We start from the raw sequence: 22,415 nt of genomic DNA on the forward strand, positions 1-22,415 counted from the left end.
GGGAGGGAGGGAGAGAATGTCTCAAAAGATACAGAAATACACATCCCTGATAAGCAAACAGAAAACTCATTGGCTAGCATGGCAGTGACCCCTCCTTTCTCTGATGAGAAAGACCTGAGTTTCTCTTGGAGGGCTGAAGGCCAAGTCTGCTGCCTCCAGGGAACAGGGGTACTTTGAAGCTCCATTTACAGCCTCTCTATGCAGAATGGAAGGTGTTTTTAATATTCTCATGCATTTTAGGCTGCAGGAGCAAAGCAAACAATGGGGGGGGGTGTCCAGATTTCCTCACATAAAAATGTATGGATCCAAGAGCAGAGCTCTGGATGTAGGAGGTTGAGAGTGGAAAAACCAAACGGTCCCCAGCCCTTCCAAGAGAGTCCATGCTTCAGCCCTCCAGCCAGTGTGGCTGCCTCTACACCAGTTCAGGCGCCCCACCCTCTGGCCTTCCGCTGGCTGGAGGTTATAGTATTAGGTGATTTGTGGCAGAAATGAGATGGAATAGTGACCCAAGTTTGAGTCTCCAGATGTCTCTACAGTGTGAGACTGTTTTCTCTGATTGCTCTTCTCTCAGACGCAAGCACAGTCCACACATTTCTCCAATGGGTTATTACTGGTTTTATCCAACAAAACGTGAAGACCACGAGCCAATGCAGGCAAGGTACCTGACTCTTTCTGCCAGGTTCCCCTTTAGCTAGTCAATAAACTAAGGGTTGGTCCTGTGTTTTGTTGTATGTACATGGCTGAGAAAGGGGAGGAGAGAGAGGGAAGAGAAAGAGAGAGGAAAAAAAGATGGGGAAAAAGCTTTCAACCTCGACAGTTTACTTTCCGTAGGGATGGGCAAGCCTCACTCTTCCACTTCATGCTCACACTGTTCCTTGTGGTTCTTGGGCCAATTGAAATTTGCCTGTAGCTTTTCCCTTGGTAACCAGCAACCAAAAGCTGTTGTTTAAAAACACATTTCCTTAAATGGGCCTCTTTTCTTTACCTAAAAAAAAATGTATCTTAAAAATAAAAAAAAAAAACGTAAGTAGGAAACTTAGCTGTATCCTAAAGAAAGTCTAAAAGTTACAATCTTGTTCGTGGGGGTTTATGATTTTGTTAATGATGGTGTTGCCTTTTTTTTGCTGTTGGTTTTGTTTTGTATTTTTTTCCTTGTGGTGCTGGTGGCTGAAGCTATATAAGTACTCTACCACAGAACTATAGTCAGCCTTTTAAAAAGTACTCATAAGTTAACACTTTATAAGGAAAAAAAAATGGGGCCTGACTTTTGGTTTTGTTCATTAGTTGTCAATTTTTGTTTGATTGGTTGTTAATTTGTTTTTCTCCTTTCCAGAACTGTAAACAAAGTGATAGGACAACTGCAAGAACAAATTATATGTTCTCCAGTTCTGGGCTGGCCCTAAGTGGCAGCCACTGTCCCTTGCTCTGGTGGGTTCACAATGGCTCCTTGCAATGTGCCTGCTCCAACTGGTTCCAACTGTGCCTGCTCCCAACTGGTTCAAGGGAGGGAAGGGGGAGGAGGTGAATTTGTTCTGGAAACTAGAAGGCAGCTCCATAAAGAGCTGTCCTAGGAGCACAATAAATATTTAAGTAGATGTGAGTGAAGAATGTGTTTGAATGTTCTCTCTACATGCTGCCCAGGACAATTACAACTCACAAGCCCCAAAATGTAGTTCCAGTGTGATCTGCGTTCGCTTTACACATACACTTGACCACTGTTGACCTCTCCGTAGCTTCTTCAGTCTTTGATGGGAAGATGCGTGGCCTAGATTCCAAGCCACCCGAGGCCAGCAGGCTTGGGAGAGCCCAGAGCAGAGTAAGATTCTATTCCTACACACACCACAGACTGTGTATTCTGATTTAGTCCTTGTGAATCACAGAGATTGACGACATCACCTCTCAAAGTCAGGGAACTAGCTCAAGGTTACTCAGTTAGAAAATGGCAAAGCCCACATGTAAAATTCTGGGTTTGGCAGGTGTCAGAGCACTCACCCGAAGACATCCCACATCTCTTGACTTTCATTCAGAGACCTATGTTCTCCTTTCTTAGGGTCAAATATTAGAATGACAGTGACCTAGAAGGTTCCCAGGGCATGGAGCTTCAAGCCACTCCTTCATTTCTGCCTTCTGAACTTTGAGTCTAAACTTTGCCCTTTGACCTTCAGCTTCTAGAAGGGTGTATGAACAGGCTGTGAACCATCCACAGCCAGCCAGTGGGTGGGAACCTGAACACACTGGCTTGTGCATCTTAGACCTCTTTCCTCTTGCTTCTGACTTGAATGCTGAATTGTTGAAAGGGCTCTTTCTTTGCTCCTCTGTCATGTGCAGTTCCTGGTGACATGGTCACATCTCACCTGACAGAAATACACTGTCACACCATTCCACCAAATACCAGGCCCATGTCACTAAGAACTATACTTTTTAAAAATGAAATGGAGTAAAATAGTCCTTTAGGACCAGATAAAATATTGGCAATGTTTTTTAAAATTTGTTTTTGTTTTGTTTTTAGACAGGGCCTTATTCTGTAGCTCAAGCTGGCATTGAACTTGAGATAATCCTCCTGCCTCAGTCAATGCTGAGATTACAGGAGCGAGCTACCTATCACACCTGCTTCTATTGTTGGGAGTGATGTAGGGAGAGAAAGATGGGGTCTTGCTTTGTAACCTAGGCTAGTTTCAAACTTACAATGTTTCTATTGCAGCCTTTTAAATGCTGGAGCATAGGCACGTGCCACCACACAGAGCTACTTTGGCTGAGAGAAGATACTATTCTAACTTGGAAGATAGAATGGCTCTCTGCACAAACACCATTCCCAGTGCCCAGATGCCACACTCCATTCTCACCCCCAAGATGATTTACCACCTACATTGCTTATGTACTTTCTGTAGAGCTCCCACCCTTGGGAACAGAGATAAAGACTCCAGAGAGGAATCCAGAAAGGGTCCCAGGACATGGACTGTCCACCCCCCAACCCTAGTACACAACGGAAGTTCAACAAAAACCTGGAATGTGACTTACAGTGGATTTTGAAGTCCTTGTACTGTCTGTCTTCAATTGCTACCACGTACAAAGCTGCCCGGTCTGGAAACATAAGCCCTCCAGGTTTCTGTTGATGAATTGTGGGGAAATGGGTCTCGTAATCTATTCACCTGACAAAGACATCACATTTTTGAACTGCACATAGAGTCACCGGATGAGCACCCCCTTGCCAGCATTTCTCACTCAGTGGACTGACAGTGTAGCTGGACATAGTAGGGAACATTCCACATTTATTTGGAGTGGGGAGAATCTGAGAGTCCAGGGGAGCTAAAAGGACAAGTGAAGTAAAGATAGCAAATCAAAAAGGGTCAGAGAACCAGTCTTGTGGCTCAGAGAAGTCAAAGAAAACCCCTGGTATTCTGGCAGTCTTAACAAATGAGTTTCTGCTCTAGCCAGAGAGGGTAAAGTTAGACCTTACTATGTTATACATTGTGACAGTTGGGCACATTGGACCAAGGTTCCGTGAAGCATTTGTGCTTTGAAGAGAGGGCCATGAGACAGGGGATCCTCTAGCCCATTCCTCTCTGAAGTTCTCCTATTTCTCCCAGGCTGGAAGCCACGGGAAATGTGGCAAGTCAGCTACCAGAGCGACGCAGGGCCAGCATGCGGACCACTTACCAACCACTTGTCCCTGGCAAAGATCACGGTGTTGAGCATGGACTCGTAGAACAGACAGTAGCCCATCCACTCGCTGATGATGATGTCCACCTTCTCCACAGGCAGCTCCACCTCCTCCACTTTGCCCTTAAATATGGTAATGACTAGAAGACAAGAGCCCAGAGCCATGCTGTGCAAGGACCTAGCCTGCTTTTAGTGTGTGACTTCCCTTATTCTTAATCAGAGGGATTGACTCAGTCATGGAAAAATGCTAAGTACTTTGAAAGCTACTGGAGTGTACCCCCTCATCAAAGGTACTGGACAGTTACTGGGCACCTGACTCTATGCTAAGCCTCCAGGATACACCATGTCATGTAATCTGCCTTAAGAACTAAGCACACTATGATCAGCTCTTCTTCTCTTACAGCTAAGGAAACTGAGGTCTCGAGATGAGGTGGTGGCAGTAAAAACAGAGTCTGGGTCTGATGGAATGGGACTATAACATCCCTGTGGTGTACACCCCTCTGCTCCATGTGAGGTGACCATGACAACTCAGATGCAAGTTGAGCAAAGAACACTGTGTGTGTTTGCTCTTCAATCTGCAAACAGCCAAGGCCCTGCCCTCAGTGGGTGTCCACCTCATGTCTGTGAAGCAAGCAAACTGGTGTTTTGATAAGACTGTGGACTCAGCATAGAGAGAAACCTGGGGCTAAATGCTGAGTCTTCTAGCTAGCTGTCTGCTTTTACACACTTGGCCATGCAACTCCAGTGCAATTCCCCAAAGAATATGAAAGATCATGAGGTCTCTGTCAGGGCTGGTTGTTTTGAAGACATGAAACAGCACCTCAAAGTTCCAGGCCTGGAGCTGAGTCTCAATGGAAGGTAGACATGGCAGACACGGTCCTTATTTAACAATAGAGGGAGGACAGAAAGGGATAGGGCTTCTGTGAGAAGTGACTTTCAATCCCACTGCAGCAGGAGAGTGATCTTAGTCGGGCTTTTGATCAGTAGACACATAAAGACATGTGGGGTTTTTTTGTTTGTTTGTTTGTTTATTCTTTGATGCACAGATGGAGAGAAATCATAACCCTAGGGTATGCTGTGGCAATGGAGGATTGTGGTATCCGTTGCCCAGTCCCTTCTGAACACATCTCTCCTGAAAGGCCACACCTTGAAGCTCTCAAACCATCCCTCTGTGACAACCTGGGAAAAATCACAAAATACTCAAGCTTTGCTAACAGAACTGAACAGAAACCCAGACCTCAGAGCCAAATAAGCCATGTCTGTCTTGAATCCAAGGCAGTTTCGACTGGAGGCTCCTCACTAGCGAAAGGGCACGGGCCAGGGCCATTGGACAGTGTCTTCAGAGTGGAGGGTGCTATCAGAGGCCTGATGGCAGCTCCCTCTCCCTCATGGTTAATCAAATCTTAATCAGACTTTATAAAGTGCCCAATATTACTCATAGCTATCCACCCTTACCATCCACCAGGGATGCCTGTGTGCCCCACCTGGTCACCACTCATGACCCCTATCCCCAAGAAGGAAGAGCAAAGTAAAGCCAGACTTCCCTAAAAATGTTGGAACAAGTGGGAGAGTCAAGTGTTAAGCCTGTGATTCTTTGGGGTCCTGAGACCACAAAGAAAGAATTTAGCTGAAAGAAGGACCCATGGCACACCGTGATAATTCCCAAGGAGACAAAGTCAAGGGAAAGTCCCAAGGGAAGTGCCCACACAATCCCTAACTTACTTCTCACTGAAAAAGAGCCACCAAGCACACTCATGGCCTTCTGCCTGGCTATCAGCTTGCAAAGCCTGGCTTATTTTGCTGTCCACAGTTTTACACTGTTTAGTAGCCTTCCTTTCTGTTTTTGTTTTTTGTTTTATGGGGTTTTTTTTTGGTTTGTTTTTCTTTGCACGTCTGCTAATGGCCCTTTCCTCGTGTTTATATGTAGGTGTGAAGCTCTGGGTCCTTTGTTCCCTTGTAACATGGCATCTCCTCCATAGGCCAAGGACAATACCCACGCCTGCCTCTGGGATGCTACAGCCCCACTGGGCTGCTTAATGCAAGGCTGTACCTAGGATGACCTCAGAGATGCTTACAGAAGGAAACTGTTTAAGGAAGAAGGGGTTTACTGTGGGCCCATGGTTTGAGGACACAGAATATTGACAGGGAAACCAGGGCAGTGGGAACAGGAGGCAGCCCGTTCCACTGCATCTGCAGGCAGGAATCAGAGAGACGAACTGGTTCTAAGTTCACTTCCTCTCTTTATTCAGTCCTGAATTCTAACCCATGGGATGATTAATATGAGTCTTCCCTCATTGATTACTTTAATATAGAAACTCCCTCATAGACATGCCCAGAGATTGTCTCCTAAGTCAAGTAGACAGTATTAACCATCACCCATGTATGTCTATATGCATGTATATACTATATGTAGTATGTATGTATCTACCTATCTACCTAAGCTGTCTATTTATCCGTACACTTACCTATTATACCCCGTGTTGATCAGAATATAGTAGCTAAGGAATAAGAAGGCTAGCACAGGGAGCAGGGAAGGCACCTAAGAAATACTCCATACACACGTGTCTGTCAGACTAGACTAAAAGCACACATCCTCTACTTCCCATAGCTCCATCATCAACTAGACTGGATTTAGAATCAGCATGGAATTATGCCTCCAATTGTGCCTGTGAGGATGCTTCCAGAATGGTTTAACTGAAGAGGGAAGGTCCACTGGAATGCTGGCAGTCGTATCCTAGGACTGGGTTCCCTAAGAGTTCAAAGGGAGAATAAACACCAGCATTCATCTCCCTCTGTTTCCTAACTGCAGATGCAACATGATCCGATGTGTTATTCCACCACCAGGCCTTCCTAGCCAGGATGGAAGTTACCCTCAAACTGTGAGCCACAAACTCGCTCCTCCTTAAGGTCACAGCCATGTCTTTGTCATAGCCATGAGAAGAGTAACCAGACCATATACAGTTTACCAGAGACACTCTCTAGATGTCCATAGCCAGCCTGCAACATTTCAACATCCATGTTCAGTGTCGCATGCCTCAGATGTGGTCACATGCCTCAGATGTGGCCTCCTGGGACGGGTCACATGTCAGTGGCTTGGGGGACTACTACTCTCATTAAGCACGAGGTTAGTTCATGGGACTGTGTAGGCAGGCATACAAAGCTCTGTTTCCCTGTCCACTGAGAGGCTCTTTGAGGGGTAGAAGCAGGCATCTCCCAAGGCTTGGGACAGCTGTAGAACCCCTTGCCAGTCTGGACCCTGCATCACCAGGGTGGCATAATTTCAAGGTGGCTTTGAGGTCGCTATCTGGAGCTGTGTTCCCAGGCCGTAAGTGTGATGGAAAGTTTGCTCAACTAGCTGCGACAGGACCCTGGCTCATAAATTCTACATTGATTAATCATAGCTAAGTGTACCGTGGGGAGCCATCGGCTCTAACTTGGGAGCCCTTACCCTGTGGCTTCAGTTGGAAAATTAGAAAACTGGAATTTAGTTGTTGTTGCTTTTCATGGTCTCTTTCTCTCTCTCTTTCTCTCATTCTTTCTTTCTTTTTTTTTTATTTGAGTGGTTATTACAAAGTAAAGTAGACCAGCCTAAGCCGGTTTGGGATTTCAATGTATCCATCAAAATCAGATGTCTCCATAGAGCCTGAAGTTCATGGTCTGCCATTTAATTTTATTTTAATTATCTATTTAATTTTACTTTTATTTACTTACTGTTTTTTTTAAGATAGGATTTCATACTGTAGCCCAGGCTGGCCTGAAATTCATTATGTATCCTTTACTAGTCTCAAACCTAGTCCTAGGTTCTAGGGATCCTCCAGCATGAGCCTCCTAAATGGTAGATTATAGGCATTGAGCCATCATGTCAATCTAAGAGCTAATTATGTCCTGTAGAAAAGTGAATAATAAGGTCATATTCCCCAGGACAGAAAACCCATTATGAGTCACAAAGTCCTACACATCTGTCACTGCAACCACCACAAAATCCCTGTTCATTCTCTCTGTGCACTTTGCCTGTCTCCTGGTTTTGGTTAACACCTGCAGCCACCATTAAGCTCTTTAGACATCAGCCCATGACCCCTCACCTAATTGCCTATTTTACCCCGTTTCTAATATCTAGCAGGGCACATGACTCTCCACAAACATTCTAAACTTCTCAGATGGATGAACAGATGAATAAACAATTAAAAACAAACAAACATCAAAGATCTACAAACAAGTCCTAATTATACGAGGGAAAAATTATCAGTATTTGGAAAGCAGCTTGAAGAGCAATTTCCCGTGTGTTGTTAACTTAGCCATCTTCTCGGAGGCAATGAGGCCGCTTTCATCTGCCTACCAAGAGACCCGGGGTGTAGAAGAGTCAAGTTATAGACATCAAACCTGGCCTGCTGAGTCACCGGGGCAACTCACACAGCTTCAGCGGAGCTCCTGTCCCTACCTCGTGAATGGGTGCAGTCATGTCTGACCTCCCACCACCTGCTATGGCTGTGCACGGGCAGCAGGTATGTGAGAGGTGGAGAGAAGAGAAAGAAAGCACTGTACTGTCCTCTCACTGCTGTTCATGGAAGCAAAGGAAGGGCAGGCACAACAATGGCAGACAGCTAGGCTTGGCCAGAACTACCTGTCTTCCTTGACATTAACCCACACTTTTCCTCTGCGTCCTGTGATCTGCAGGGCACAGGTGATGGAGAAAGGAACCAACAGAGTCTTTATTTGCATATCCGGTGGCACTATATCCAACAGACTCCATTAAAATGACACAGGTAGGCCCTAGGTGCCATGCAGCATAGGTGTACTGCATTCAGCAAAATGGTACCCTTCCCTGGTCCAAATCCCTCCTCAGCTGAGAGCAGGGAGCCTGAGACTCCATGCCTCCCCCAGGGCATGCTTCCTATCCTGGCCAACTCTGGATCTCTGCGGGATATGGGGGACCAGTCTTCTAAACTTGGGCTCCAAAGACCTGTTGGCTTTAGCCAGAGACCTTTTTTTTTTAACTGAAGACCCACCTGCTATGTATCCTACTAGAAATGTATAAATGCTCTTCCCATCAAAGACTCCTTCCTACCCCAAGCCATCCCTGAACACTGAGAAGCTTTGGCATGCTCTACTCTGCTTAACACTCAGCAAACTGGCCGAGGGTAGGTGACCTTGCAAGCCTGGCCCACATGACTATTAAAAAAGAGATGGCATCGGGCAGAATGGCTTCCAGTGGGCTCAGGTGTTCAGAATATTACACACACACACACATACACACACACACACACACACACACACACACACGCACACACACACACGCACACGCACACGCACAAGCACGCACACACAGTTTCATTCTCACCCTATAACCAGACCAGAAGCCAACAAACGACAAAGAAAAAAATGCCCCTCACCTCAGGAGATTTACAAAGATGACCCTCCACCACTGAAGGGTTTTTTTTGTTTGTTTTTTGCATCCACAGATTGGGCCACCCGGGAATCAAGATTTTAAAGTCAAGTGGTATCTACACTGAGCACAGATGTTGTCTTTATTCCCTAGGCAGAGTCGTATAACAACTATTTACATAGTGTTTCCATGGTGTTAGATGTTCTAAGGCATGCGGAGAGGATTTAAAGTATGTAGAGGATAGGCACAAGTAACATTCAGAATATACACAGTATAAACACTATGCTATTTTATTAAAGGGACTTGCTCATGCTTGGTTCTTGGTATCCTCAGGGGGGTCCAGAACTAATCCTTCATGGACATTGAAAGGCAACTGCACATTTGTCCTCCTTACGTAAAATGCTTGTACTGTCCCCACAGCATGGCTGGCCTCTACTCTAAATCTATCAAGTCCCTGCCTCGGAGTCCTCTCTTCAAAAAAGTATTTCTTTACAGCTAAGTGTGTGTCAATGATTAACTATCAGATCCGAGGGAGAGCGAGGGGAGGGGGGCAGTTGGGGGTTAGGAGTGGGGGGGTTGGGACTTTAGGAGACAACTTAACTCTCTGCTAATGCCTAGGATGTAAACCCTTCCACTGGGGACAGGAGACCACTCAAGGCAGGGTTAAGAGAATCGTGTGCAAGACCGGCTCTCTACAGCAAGCATGGGAGCCGCTTCCGCACGCCATCATGACTGTCCGTGCTAACGCACAGCAGCCCCCAGCTGCCTCGCCTGTTCTTCCTAAGCACGTTCAGGACTTCTAATTACTCAGTAGTCTCTGCTCACTGCTTTTGTGACCATGCATCTTTGTGAGGCTAGAAGCTTCGTGACAGCAATGACTTTTTGTTTTCCTAGTCACGTGGTCAACTCCTGTCATACCTAGTATGGGGCCGGCATATGGGACAATAATGCTTGAAAGGCCGAATCAATAAAATTACTAATGGATCATTTCGCCGCAGTTAGGAAAAGGAGAGGCAATTGCCTGGAGCTTCAGGTACGGGTTCATTCAAAACAGTTTTACGTGATTAATCTCATTTCTTCTTTTGACAGCATTATTTGTCAAGTTAATAAATGAAATGATAATAATAACAATGGCTAACAGGAATTGGCTGCTGCCTGCCCGCCAGCACTGTTCTGTTCCATACAGTGGTGTGCTAGAGATATTTGACTGGATCTCCAAGGAACGAAAACGTGGTCCTTAGAATTTCACAGTATGGGTTGTGGAAACACACGAGGGCCAGCTTCAAGCCACTGAAGCGACTGCATCCTTTCCTCAGATCTGTTGACTATGGCCTTGCAGGCTCACATAAAGAGCTGCTACGGACCGCACCAGCTTTACAGCAGTAACCACCGGGTCCCCACAGCGACAGCATGAGGTCTGAATCACCATGGTTTCCATTTCACAGAAGAAGAAACTGAGGCGCGCACACACACAGTAACTCATCTTAGGTGATTAGCTGCATTGGCCTGGATGGATATGAGCCAGGAGTGGCCCCATGTAGTGTCCCAAGATGGAGAAAGACAGCGTCAGCTCAAAGGTATCCTAATGGAGTCAATGATAGGTTTTTAGGCAGGCTCACAACCAGCCTGCCATTCCAGAGCTGATCATTGGGCACACAACTATAGGGATCCTGCAAAGACTTCCACAGTCACCATGGGATGCTACTGAACATGCAGCTAGCCTACTGCTGGGAGCCAGGACCCCAGGCGAAGGGTAAATGAGAGGATCTTGGTAGCTGATAGTGAAGATTTAATTGAACGACACGGATGTTTAAATGAATAAAAAGTACGTCTCTTTAGAGGTCTCAGGTTAGGTTTCCACCTGAAAGTCCACTAGGTAGGTAAAGATTAGGAGACGGCAATCACCAGCAGCCTGTGGGGAGACCATGCTGACACATGGCTGTCTACCTCCTGCTAGTAGCAATGTAACATGGAATCTGCCAAGGGGCCCATGGTAACTACCATGGACAGTGTGTCTGGCCCAGAAGAAGGGCTCAGCCACGGCACAATCAGGGAGAAACTAGGATAGATAGCCTGGGGATGTGGGAGCAGGGACAACTCTTTGGTAATGTGGTCCAAGAGACGAGACACAGAGCATCAGGAGAGCAGTAGAGACGTAGAATCCACTTCAGTGGAGAGATGCTTTCTGGGGACCGCAGCAGCCCAGGTGCCTGGTTGTGAGGCTTTGTCAATGGAGAGATCCCAAGATGGTGCGAGTGCCTGTCAGGGGACTGACTAACAATTACAGCAGCATCGGTTGGAATAGCACACAGTTAACCTTTTTGGAGTACTTAATCTGTCATGCGCTTGACGTTTGACCTAACGATCTCAAGCCATGCCTCAGGTGTACCTCCCGAACAGAGCGTTGTGCAGTGACGCAGCAGAGTCCTTCAGGGTTCTGTGTCCCCTGCCACCGGGTTTTGTCAGCTACCCTAAGATCTTTTCCATCTGGGTGCATGTGTCCTTAGGCATAGGTCCAAGGTGAAGAAAACAGAGAGGTGCCTTTGGTTTGCTGGAGAGTGAAGGGATTATACCTTTTTGTTCTGTTTACAGAATCACACAGTTTTAATCCCTGCCCTGTGTGTGGTTAAGCTTCACAAATGAGGGGACTTTCAGCTGCGTTTCTTCGGCCCCTCCCCCATCTCCAGTTTCTGTTGTGGAGGAAATAATAGCTGCCGGGTGTTTAAGTCAGAGAAAAGTGGCTGAAACAGGCACGAGCCACGTGTGGATTGAGTCACGTGAAGGTGGCCCATCTGTGCAGGTGACTTTCAGTAGGTGTGTGTGTCTGCATGTGAGTAAACCCACCCCAGGAGCCCTCTCGGAAGTGGAGAGGGAGCAGGTATTTTGTGTGCGTGTTGTTATTTATGGCCCTCCGCCCACACTGCCGACACTCATACAACTGGTGGCAGCGGCAGCGGCACATCTAACTCATCTCCATGGAAGCGCTCGTTCAGTCAAGCTGTCCTCTGTCGAGGACACATGCCAAGGCTGAGTAAGCTGATTCAGGGGACCTGGCCTGCTGCGATGTCACCAGCCCCACCTACCTGTTCTAATAAGAAATGAAGGCCACTGGACCTGAGGCTCCCTTGTTGGGACAGTGTATTTGGGTGGGCAGGCCTGAGACATAGGGGTGGCTGGGGGTTTTTGGTGACAGCGGTCTAGCCTTCACAGGCCTTTGGTTCAGCTAAGCATGAGACTAACAGAGCCAAGTATGAGCTGTAACAATCCTGAGCATGAAATGAATTGAAATGAACGAGCTGGAGCTAAGCAAACTAGATGCTTCCCCATGCTGCTGGGGAAAAGGGGGAAGCATAGATCCCAGCGAGGGATGGGAAAGCCTGAGTCAGGAGACAGTGGCCCATTCTGGCCATCTGACACCAAGGTGGAAGAGGCCCCCTTTAAGGTGGAAGATGAGGGTCCAGCACAGGATGGTCAAGTGACAAAACATGCACATGAGTTAGGAGGTGGGGGACTCCGGGAGATTGGTTACATGTGGGAGGAGGAGTGGTCAGGTAAGCCAATATGTCAATAACAGGACCACAACTTTTCAATGTCAGGCTGGAGGTCTGGATATAAAAAAGGAGGAAACAGAGTAGACTCATGGGGGCTGGGTTAGCAGAGGAGGAGTCACATGAGCTCAGTTTTGACAGTGTATGATGATAGAGATAGGAATGAGTATTGTGTATGTGTGTACATACACATTCATCACAGACATGTGTGCACACATATAGACATATACACTACACACATATACACATACACATATAACACATACAACACATACATCTATACTATAAATACATACATGTAACACACACACAAACATACACCACACACACATATATCAAAAACATGCATGCATCACATGCACATATGCACATACATATTTCATATACATACTCAGGCCCTGGATCTCTGCAATGAGATATCCTGACACTCTAAAGCTAAGGAGCATGTGCAGCCCATTCTTAGTTTCTGGTTAGTATTGTCCAGTCAAGCACCCTGGGGAAATGGCTGATTGAAAATAGAAGCAGATGAAACACAAGATGAGCTTGTAACAGCCGAGATTGGGAAATCAGAATCTAGGGAAAAGAGGGAAGTACACAGGGGCCAGATATAAGATGCTCTCAGAACCCAATCAGGGGTGGCTGGAGCACCAAAGTACTGATAACCAGATAAAACTCACCAAATAGAGTATGTGTGTACAGTAAAAGTGTTGATAATTAGTAAGTAAAAATGTGAATAATTGTAAAGAGAAGTGAACAAGATGATAGATGATGAACAAACAGATCGATGATAGAAATGGATGATAGATGATTGACTGATGATAGATGATAGCCATAGATGGTATAGATAATATATTTATAATGTATATACAAATATTAAAAGGTAGATGAGAGACACATGATAGAGATGGGTAATACATAGAAAATAGATACATGATAGATATGATAGATAGATCAATGATAGATGGATAGATGCAGAGTATATAAATAGATGATAGATAGATGATAGATCAATAGACACTGAGATAGATAGATAGATAGATAGATGATAAATAGATATGTAGATATGATAGAAAGATAGACAGATATAGATAGAGTATATAGATAGATGATAGACATAGATTATATAGATAGATAGATACATACATACATACATACATACATACATACATACATACACACATATATACATACATACATACATACATACAACACATGGAGAATGGTCTGTTTATAGGATTTCAAAGCACACCCCCAAAACTAACTTCTTCCAAATGTATTGTGACAAGAGCAAGAAGAGAAATGATTTCAGCCAGCAGCAAAAGAAATAAAGTACAGGGGAAAGAGACTCAGAGGTTGGGTGTCACATACATACAAGGGAGCCTACAGAAAGATGGCCTAAGCACAGTGGAAGGCCCAGGATCCGTCGCAGTAAATCTGATTCTATATCTGCACTCACCCCTCTTCCCACTTCCAGGACTGTGGGTGCAGGAAGAAGAGCTCGGGCCAGGTGGCCCCTTTGTCCCCACCTGTCCCTGCCCCACTGTCCACATCTGCTAACTGGGAAGATTCAATTCCCTATTCAGAAGAGTGGAGAAGGGACTGAGGGGAACCTGGGAATGGCAGGCAGGCTGTGCCACCCGAACACAAAGAGTGGCCTGGTTTCCTTTTTGTCCATACGTAGAGAAGACACCTGTCCTCCCTCTGTCCGAGTCAAGTCTCTTTTCAGAAGAGACTTGTCCTCAACCCTGCTGAGGGAACTAAGAGATGCTAGATATCTAGCCAAAGGTCAGAAGTCAGAGGTCAGAGGTTGGGATTCTTAAGCAATGTTTGCTCTGCTCAGTTTGAGGGCATTGCTCATAGCCATGACAGCTACTGCCCATACAGTGCCCCAGCCTTGCGTCTGTCGCCAACCCTCCCCTCCCTTCACTCTGCTTCCTTCTTCACAAGCTGTAGATTCTACTAAAGCTTGAAAATGGCTTATGCTTCCCCAAAAGCCCAGGTGTAAAAGACAGGGTGGCATTAATGTAAGGTGGTGGGTCCTTTAAGGGGTGGTGTCAAGTGCAACATCCTTAAGTCATTAGAAGCGTGGGCTACTTCTCTTGAAGCCCTAAAAGAAGCAAGCCTGGCCCACAAAGCATCCTTTCCCTCTGCTTTCTTGTTCTTATTTTTACTTCTAGATGGAACTACAAACTTGTGTCATAGATAGTTGGCCTCCCGGTATTTCATTCCGGAAACAAAAGCTGACAAAACCACGCTGCATCACCAATTTATTGTCATTGTTTTCAGGAGCCTCCCTCATGCTGTGCCTTCTCATCAAAGCCAGGCTGCCTTCAGCTTCAGCACCACACAGGCAAGCCAGTGAGTGTGGAAAGAGAAAAGCCACAGAACAATGAGAGCTGGGCCCTCTGCACAGCAGGGACCACAGCTCCTAGGAGATAGTTTCCCAGCAGTCCCCAACCCAGCAAGCCCTCCAAAGAGCACCCAGCCTCTCTCTTCTCCCTTCCCTCCCTCCCTATCTTCTCTGCCTTGCACTCACATTGATGAATAAATGGAAATAACAAACTAGGCACCTTGGGCCACCAACCACCTTCATCTAGATGACCCCATTACTATCTAAACTGTCTCTACTCCGTGATAAAGGTCACTCCCTCCTCTAGGATCTGCGGCTAGTCTTTCAAAGTCAGTGTCCCATCACATACCTCTTCCTGTATCTCTGTTGAATCACACACTTTTTCCCAGTCCTTTCCCTCCTTGAACCCTATACCCTCTGTAGCTACCTCTTCATTTTTTTTCTCCGTTCCCCATTACTGAAAGAAACATCACATCATGGCTTCCCCTTACCCTACTCTAACTGGACTCTGGCCCCTGCTACACTGAGTACTCATTGGTAACCAACCAATACTTACTGTGTGGCCAAATCCCATTGCTTCTCTCTAGCATTATCCTGCCTCACCTCTTAGCATTCCATGGGCTGCCCTTGAATATTCACCAACCTCCCAGATAACATCTCCTTGGTTCCTTTGCTGGCCCTTCCTCCCTGCAGAATATCCAAGTAATGAGTGGCCAATCAGCCCTATCTTTGTCTTGCTTCTTTACTCCTAATGGTTTGAGTAACATCACCATGTTGATGACCACAGATAGAAGTCTCTGGCGACTCTCCCTACAGCCCTAGACACATCAATTCAAATCTTCCTCAACATATCCACTTGGGTACCCAAAGCAGGACACCTCAAGCCCATCATAGGTAAACTGAGCTCTTGGTTACTCTTTCACTTCTGCTGCTCCTGTGAGCCCTCTGCCTGCAGACAGCCACCTTCAGTCTGTTGCTCCCCACAGTCTCTCTCCAACCCAGCAGCAGTAGGTCTTCTGGCCTCTGTTTCTGAGGCTAAGACACAGCTCGTTTCTCTCCACCTCTGTGGCTACCTCTCGTGCCACACCCCCCTCTCTCTGAAGCCTCCAGAAGCACATTTGTGTTACTTGTGTCTACAGCCCATCCTGATGTGACCACCATCTACAAGACTCCTCTCCTACTTAAAAACCCTCCGAAATGATCTCCTGACCTGAAGAAAGAAATCCAAGTGTGTCTGAGAGTAGGCCGTGATCACTCTGTCTTCCCTCTTTCATCTCTTCCTTCTCTGTGCTGTGGCTATGGGCCTTTTGTGCCTTGAGCAGGCTCAGTTCAATCCTGCCCAAAGTCCTCTCCCTCTGAACTGGGAATTTTGGGTTGAGCATGGCCACAAGAGTTCATGTGCAGTGTCCTTAGTTCTGACTGTGACAGTGTTAAGGGGTGGCACCCAGCAGAATGTCGGGTGATGGGAAGGCTGTACCAGCAAATGGATTATTAGTATTACTCTGGAGGGAAGAAGCAGTCATGCCAGGACCAGTGTTTTGGCCTCCTTGCCCTCCCCACATTTCCACTGTGAGTTGAAGCAGTACGAGTCCCTTACCAGATACAGCCCACCAGTCTGGACCACCCAAGCATTCTGAATGGTGAGCCAAATCAAACATCTTTCCTTGATACATTTCCCAGTCTCAGATATTCTGTTATAGCCACAGAAAACAGACAATGGGTCAGCCTGTTCCCTTCATGTTCTTCAAACTTGAACCTAAACATGCTGGTCAGAGGGCATACCACCTAACATGGGCGGCAGGTCCCCAGCCACCCTACCACCCACATGATCAGAAGAGCGTTGTCGCTGTGTGCTCTTCTAGGACTGGCCACTGCTTTCTTTAGCATCTGTAATCCTGCTTCCCCGCTGGAAGGAGACAGAGTGAGTCAGAGAACTGCTTATCATGTTCCTTACTCTGTCCCCAGAGTCAGGCTCATGGTGACACACAGAGAAGTTTGTGGAATGAATTATGCTCCTGTCTTTCATGGAGTCTGCAGCAACTGGGTCAAGCAGCAAATAGCACAGGTGGCAGGCTGGGGCCACACCAAAGTAGGTCTGTGACCTATTTCAAAGTAGTGTGTAGTGGGAGGGCCCCATGGTGCCTGGTTTCTTGGGTCAGACCAATGGGGGCATCTGGTACCTTATGGGGGAGTGGAAGAGCTCTGGGGTACAACAGGAAATGTATCTAGGGCACTTGTCCTTATAGGATAAGAAGGCTAAGCTAGCCAACTCTTCATTGCCCAGGGTCCCAGCTCCCTGTTCCACCCTGCTCCTAGCCCAGTCAATGAACCCGACCTAATTCTCTCAGGAACGCCCATCCCCTCAGGCTCCTTACTCCCCAGCCTTTGGAACTCTGTATGGGAGTCTTCTAGATTTGAGCTTGCCCTAGCCACTGCACTCAGCTACGTTAGCCCCACTGCCCCTGCCAGCCCTTCCTCTCCTCACACTATGGCTTCTGATCTATCTACCTGCCACTCTCCCGACTCCACCTCCACCAAGCACCAGGAATGTTCCCATAATGCCAAGCATCATATAGCCCAATGCTGAGCATAGGGCATGGTCACCATAGTCAATCCTGCTGATGGAGAAAGTTTCTGAGGAGGTGGCCTAGTCAGGGACCCCTGCAGGTCTTAGTATACTGAAGATAGGTCTCTGATGGAGGGGGCTGGGAAGGTCATAGACCATGGGACGGGAAGAGAACACATCTCTCCTTATGACTGGAGTCCAGCCTGAACAGGGCCTCTCTCCCTAACATAGCCTGGTGGATGGCATACTCCATCAATACTGAGACTTGTGCCAGACATTCTGGACAATACCCCTGGAAAGGTGACAGAAGATGATGGAGAGGTATGGAGAATGAGGAAGAGGAAGAGCATTAACTGCCACTTTATAGACTTGCCAGACTACAGCTGGGCACAGCAGAGAGCATGGTGACAAGGACTTAGTTACAGACAGGGCTGGCTGAAAGCTAGGGTGGGACAGATGTAACCTGACCAGCACGACAGGGCAATGTCACACTCCAGGAAAAACTTGTATGAACTGTCCCTCCCTACCCGAAACCATATGTTCTGTGCTCTCCACTCCTCCTCTACCCAACTATGCTACCTGAACTGGAAAGTGCAACCCACTAACCCGCCATGTGGAAAGACTCAGAGCTGGGCCTTACCATTGTCCAGGTGGTTGGCCTTAATGATCTTCTCCGAGTAGTCAGAAATACTGGAACATTCGATCTAGAAAGGACACAGAATGAAAGAGGCAGGGATTAAAAAAGCCCAGTTGGCTGCCAAACTCTGAGCCTTCAAAGTCCCCAGAGGCTCATGGGAAAAGTCTAAGCAAGGAAAAGACCAAGCACATGCCACTCCTGGGAAGCAATGGGGCCTAGTAAGAAGAAGTGAGGTAACTGGAGACATGACCTCGGTTCCTCCTCTTCATCCTCTCTTGGCTTTCTGGCCTCCACAAGGGAAGTAGCTCTGCTTCACAAAATGATCCTACAATGGTCTGTTGCCTCAGTACAGGCTCGGAAACAGGACCAACAACCATGTTCCAAGACCTCTGAAACTGGGTCAAAATAAACCTTTGTACCTTTTAAGCTGATTATCTCAGGTATTTTGCCATGGTAGTGGTAATCTGATAAAGCACACAGAACCAACAGAATAGATAGGAAAACTGTTGATGTCCAGAGAGACGCATGATCTTGGCCACAGCCACACAATGAAATTGTGGTAGCTAGAAAACTAAAATCTGTCCCCTCTAACCAGGTAGCCAGTGTCATTTTACTAAATTGGCCACTTTGCCTAGAGATGGAGAGCCAGCTGTGGAAACTCTGTGTCTATGCTGGACACTGAAGAGTAGCTGACTGATCTCACCATCCTGCAGAGAGGGGGATGAAAAGTGCCAGAACAGACTAACCCTCTGAGGGAGGGTGTAGGGTAACCATGAGCCTCCCTCTACACCCCATCACTAAGCCCTGCCTGGGTAAAGAAGTTCAGGACAGTTCTCTGGGCTGGTCTTAACCTTCCCTTCCACCAAGGAACACACACACAAGCTAACTCTGAACCCTTGAACAGATGTGGGTAAGTGTTCCCTAAAGGCCCCTGTGCTGACGACACAATCCCCAGCCTGCTGGTGCTACTGACACTGGTGGAGCCTTTAAGAGGTGGAACGTGGTGAGAAAGTTAGGACATTGGATGCATGTCCTTGAATGTGATATTAGGATCATATGCCCTTCCTCTTCCCTCTCCATTAGGAAGTAAACCCAAACCAAGGAACCAACTGACCATGACATGGAACCTTTGAACTGTGAGCCAAGCAAAACCTTCCATCTTTTGAAATTGATAGTTTCAGGTATTTTCTTATAGTAACTAAGGCTGACTCACATAACCCTGCTGCGAACTCTTTCTTTGTCTGACAGAATCTATTCTCTATTTGCCTGGAAGTCTTGTCAAGTTCCAAAAATATCTAAGAAGGGACTAAAGTTTTTGAGAGACAAAATTACCATCAGTTAGGGCAGGGCTTCATGGGAATGGTTAGAGGTCAAGACCCACCCCAGGGGTTAGAAGCTTAGGATGTGTTGTCAGAGGGTTCTGGGAGGAGAAGGGTGTTTCCCAAGACCTATTCTGCTGCTTTACCTGGCTCTCTGACGAAGAGGGCTAAGGCAATGGACTCAGAAGGCAAAGGGTCTGTAGAAGTTATTGCAGGGGTCACTGGGGAGGTTACTGACGTCCTCTGCCAATGTCCAGCTTTAGGGCTGGAAATAACCAGTGGACAGCTGAGACCTAAGGGACAGATGCCAGCAGCTGTGCTCCACTCCAGGAGAACCCACCCTCCCTTGGTTATCAGGCTGTTGGCTTTCAGGGTTCATTTCCCCGTGGTCAGTGTTCCTTTCTTCTTCTCCTTGACACCCTGTCACCCCACGCACATGGGGCTCCCGAGGTTAGCATCAAAGAACACAGCCTCTCCAGACAGACAGCTGGCCACATCCTAACTGCCTCCCAGGCTACAGTCCCTTTCAGGTAGCTGGATGAGGCTGGACCGAGTCCAGGGCCATCATGCATACACACAGCCTACCCTGGGGAACCCACGGGCCAAGCTGTGGACTGTCGCTCCTCTTTTTCCTTCCTGGCTCGTACCCTTTCCTCCCCTTCCTCAGTTTCTATTCTCATGAGTTGCTTCATCCTTCTTCACTTCTACTCCATGTTCTTCTTGCTTTCCTCCAAGTCTCTCTAACCTGTTTCTCACCTCATACCTACCTCCTCCTGTGTTTCTGCTCCACTTCCTGTCTCTGACCATGACTTCCGGTGTACCCCATGAGTAAGTTAGTACCTCCCTCCTTCCCCAGAGCAGTGGACTGTGGTTAAAGGAGAAGCCTGGAACAGGAGCAACTGATGAGCTATCGAGAAAGAAGCTGGTCAAGCTTGGCAGGACCAGAGCCACTTATGGCAGGCAGACTATGCCGTATGACCAGGCAGACTATGCCGTATGACCAGGCAGACTATGCCGTATGACCAGGCAGACTATGCCGTATGACCAGGCAGACTATGCCGTGTGACCGCTGGGAAGCATCAAGCAGGAGCCCTGGCAGAAACGTATCTGTAGCCCCTGATGACACAGGGGCCAGGGACAATGTCCCCTGCTCAGTCCCACCAAGGTTGGCACTAACTTAGGTCTCAGCCCTGCAAGGGACAGTGTAGGGTCACCAGATGGACTCAAGGTCACTGAGATTCATGGCATCTGGGTTCCACGCTGATGAGGAGGTTTGAGAGAAGGAAGTCTGAAACAAGGATGGGGTGTGGCAATGATGCAATGGTGCTGCTGTTGATAGCGATGGTAGTGATAGTTTTCATGGTATTGGAACTGCACTGTGATTGATTTTCTCTGCTCCTCTAACAAGAGAGATGGACTGAGGCTGGGGATCTAGTTTGGTGGTATGCCTGCCTAACATGTACAAGGCTCTGGGTTCCATGGAAGACCACAAAAGTAGAAAAAAGGTAAATCAGTGTGGGTCTTTGTAGAAAGGTCCAGAAAAAGCTAGAGGCAGGGACCACTCATTCTGCAGAAACCAACACCAGGGGGAGGGACATGCTTACCCCAAACACTTTCTTGGCCCCTGCTTTGGCAGCAAACATGGAAAGGATCCCCGTGCCGCTCCCGACATCTAGAACCACTTTGTCCTTGAACACGTGCTTATTATGGTACATGGAGTTCCGGTACGTGAGTGTCCTCACCTCGTCTTTCAGCATTTCCTGCAGTGGAAGGAAGAGAAAGACGTGGTCAGGGGACTCATGGTATCTGGAAGCACATCTGGGTCCCTGAAGCACATCTGGATCATAGGCAACTGAATCATCCCAGTAACGACTTCTGGAGCCACCGACGTCAATGGGTCGTTAATGAGGATCCTATAGTACATAAGGGTCACTGTGCTCATTCCAAACTAAGGTTGCTTTTAAAGTCTACTTGAGGTTGGTCCTAGAGTAGTGGTCTTTACAACAACTTGATCACAACCAGCTACAGATTTCTTGGGCTGGTGAGATGGCTCAGCATGTAAGAGCACTGACTGCTCTTCCGAAGGTCCTGAGTTCAGATCCCAGCAACCACACGGTGGCTCACAACCATCTGTAATGAGATCTGACGCCCTCTTCTGGTGCATCTGAAGACAGCTACAGTGTATTATACTGGAAAGAGCAGAGCCAGAGGGAGCGGGGCTGGAGCAAGCAGAGGTGTGGAGTTCAATTCCCAGCAGCCACATGATGGCTCACGGCCATCTGTACAGCTACAGTGTACTCATACACACAAAATAAATAAATAAATCTTTTTTTAAAAAAAAAAAAGTCTACTTGAAAGACAGCTTAGAGTTATAAGAAGTTTGTGTCCAGACCAGCTCCAGGTTTCCCAAAGCCCAAGGGAAGGTCCGTAGAGTACAGCACAGGAGAGCCAAGAAGGAATCATTAAACTGTAGTCTTCCTTCAGCTCCCAGCAACTCTGTGGTTCACGCCTTAGAAAGTTAGTATCTGGACAGAAACCCAGGAAAAATACCCAGAAAGGAACCGTACTCCAGGCTGCTGCCCCAGGCCCAACTTTGACCAGCGGACAGATGCTGTGATTTAGGCTGGTTCTTGGTGACCTGGAAGGTGACCTCCCTTTTTGAAGATCTCACAGCACCCATTCTGGGTTCTGTTGGAAATTCTGGGTCACCTTCTCCTGGCCCTGTCCTCTTAAGTCCTCTCTAAGTAAAACTATGGATGGAAAGATCAGAAAGGCCCAGGATCGTCTCTTGCATAGCACTCTTTCTGCCACCCGTCTTGTCTGTATTTACAGACTAACCATGCTCTGTCCATCCACCCACACTGTGATTCAGCCGCTCTCTGACCGCCATTGTTTTAGTACCCTGTCGATGATCATCGGTGGACTGCCGCACAGCCAGCTTGCTCACTCTTG

At 47.2% G+C, this 22,415-nt stretch overlaps 1 protein-coding gene across 2 annotated transcripts in view; it reads right to left on the reverse strand.

Annotated features, from left to right (window-relative positions):
* Prmt8 (protein arginine methyltransferase 8) overlaps positions 1 to 22,415 on the reverse strand; it is an 83,208-nt gene that overhangs the window by 18,462 nt on the left and 42,331 nt on the right. For both annotated transcript variants that reach the window (XM_031383532.1, XM_031383533.1), the window contains exons 3-6: positions 21,068 to 21,223; positions 18,148 to 18,211; positions 3,658 to 3,800; positions 3,019 to 3,106 (exon numbers count right to left, since the gene is read on the reverse strand). In XM_031383532.1, coding sequence (XP_031239392.1) covers positions 3,019 to 3,106; positions 3,658 to 3,800; positions 18,148 to 18,211; positions 21,068 to 21,223 — 451 coding nt within the window. The remainder of the gene's footprint in view (positions 1 to 3,018; positions 3,107 to 3,657; positions 3,801 to 18,147; positions 18,212 to 21,067; positions 21,224 to 22,415) is intronic.

Source organism: Mastomys coucha, unplaced genomic scaffold (genome assembly GCF_008632895.1).
Source record: "Mastomys coucha isolate ucsf_1 unplaced genomic scaffold, UCSF_Mcou_1 pScaffold20, whole genome shotgun sequence".
In the NCBI taxonomy this organism is placed as follows: Eukaryota; Metazoa; Chordata; class Mammalia; order Rodentia; family Muridae; genus Mastomys; species Mastomys coucha.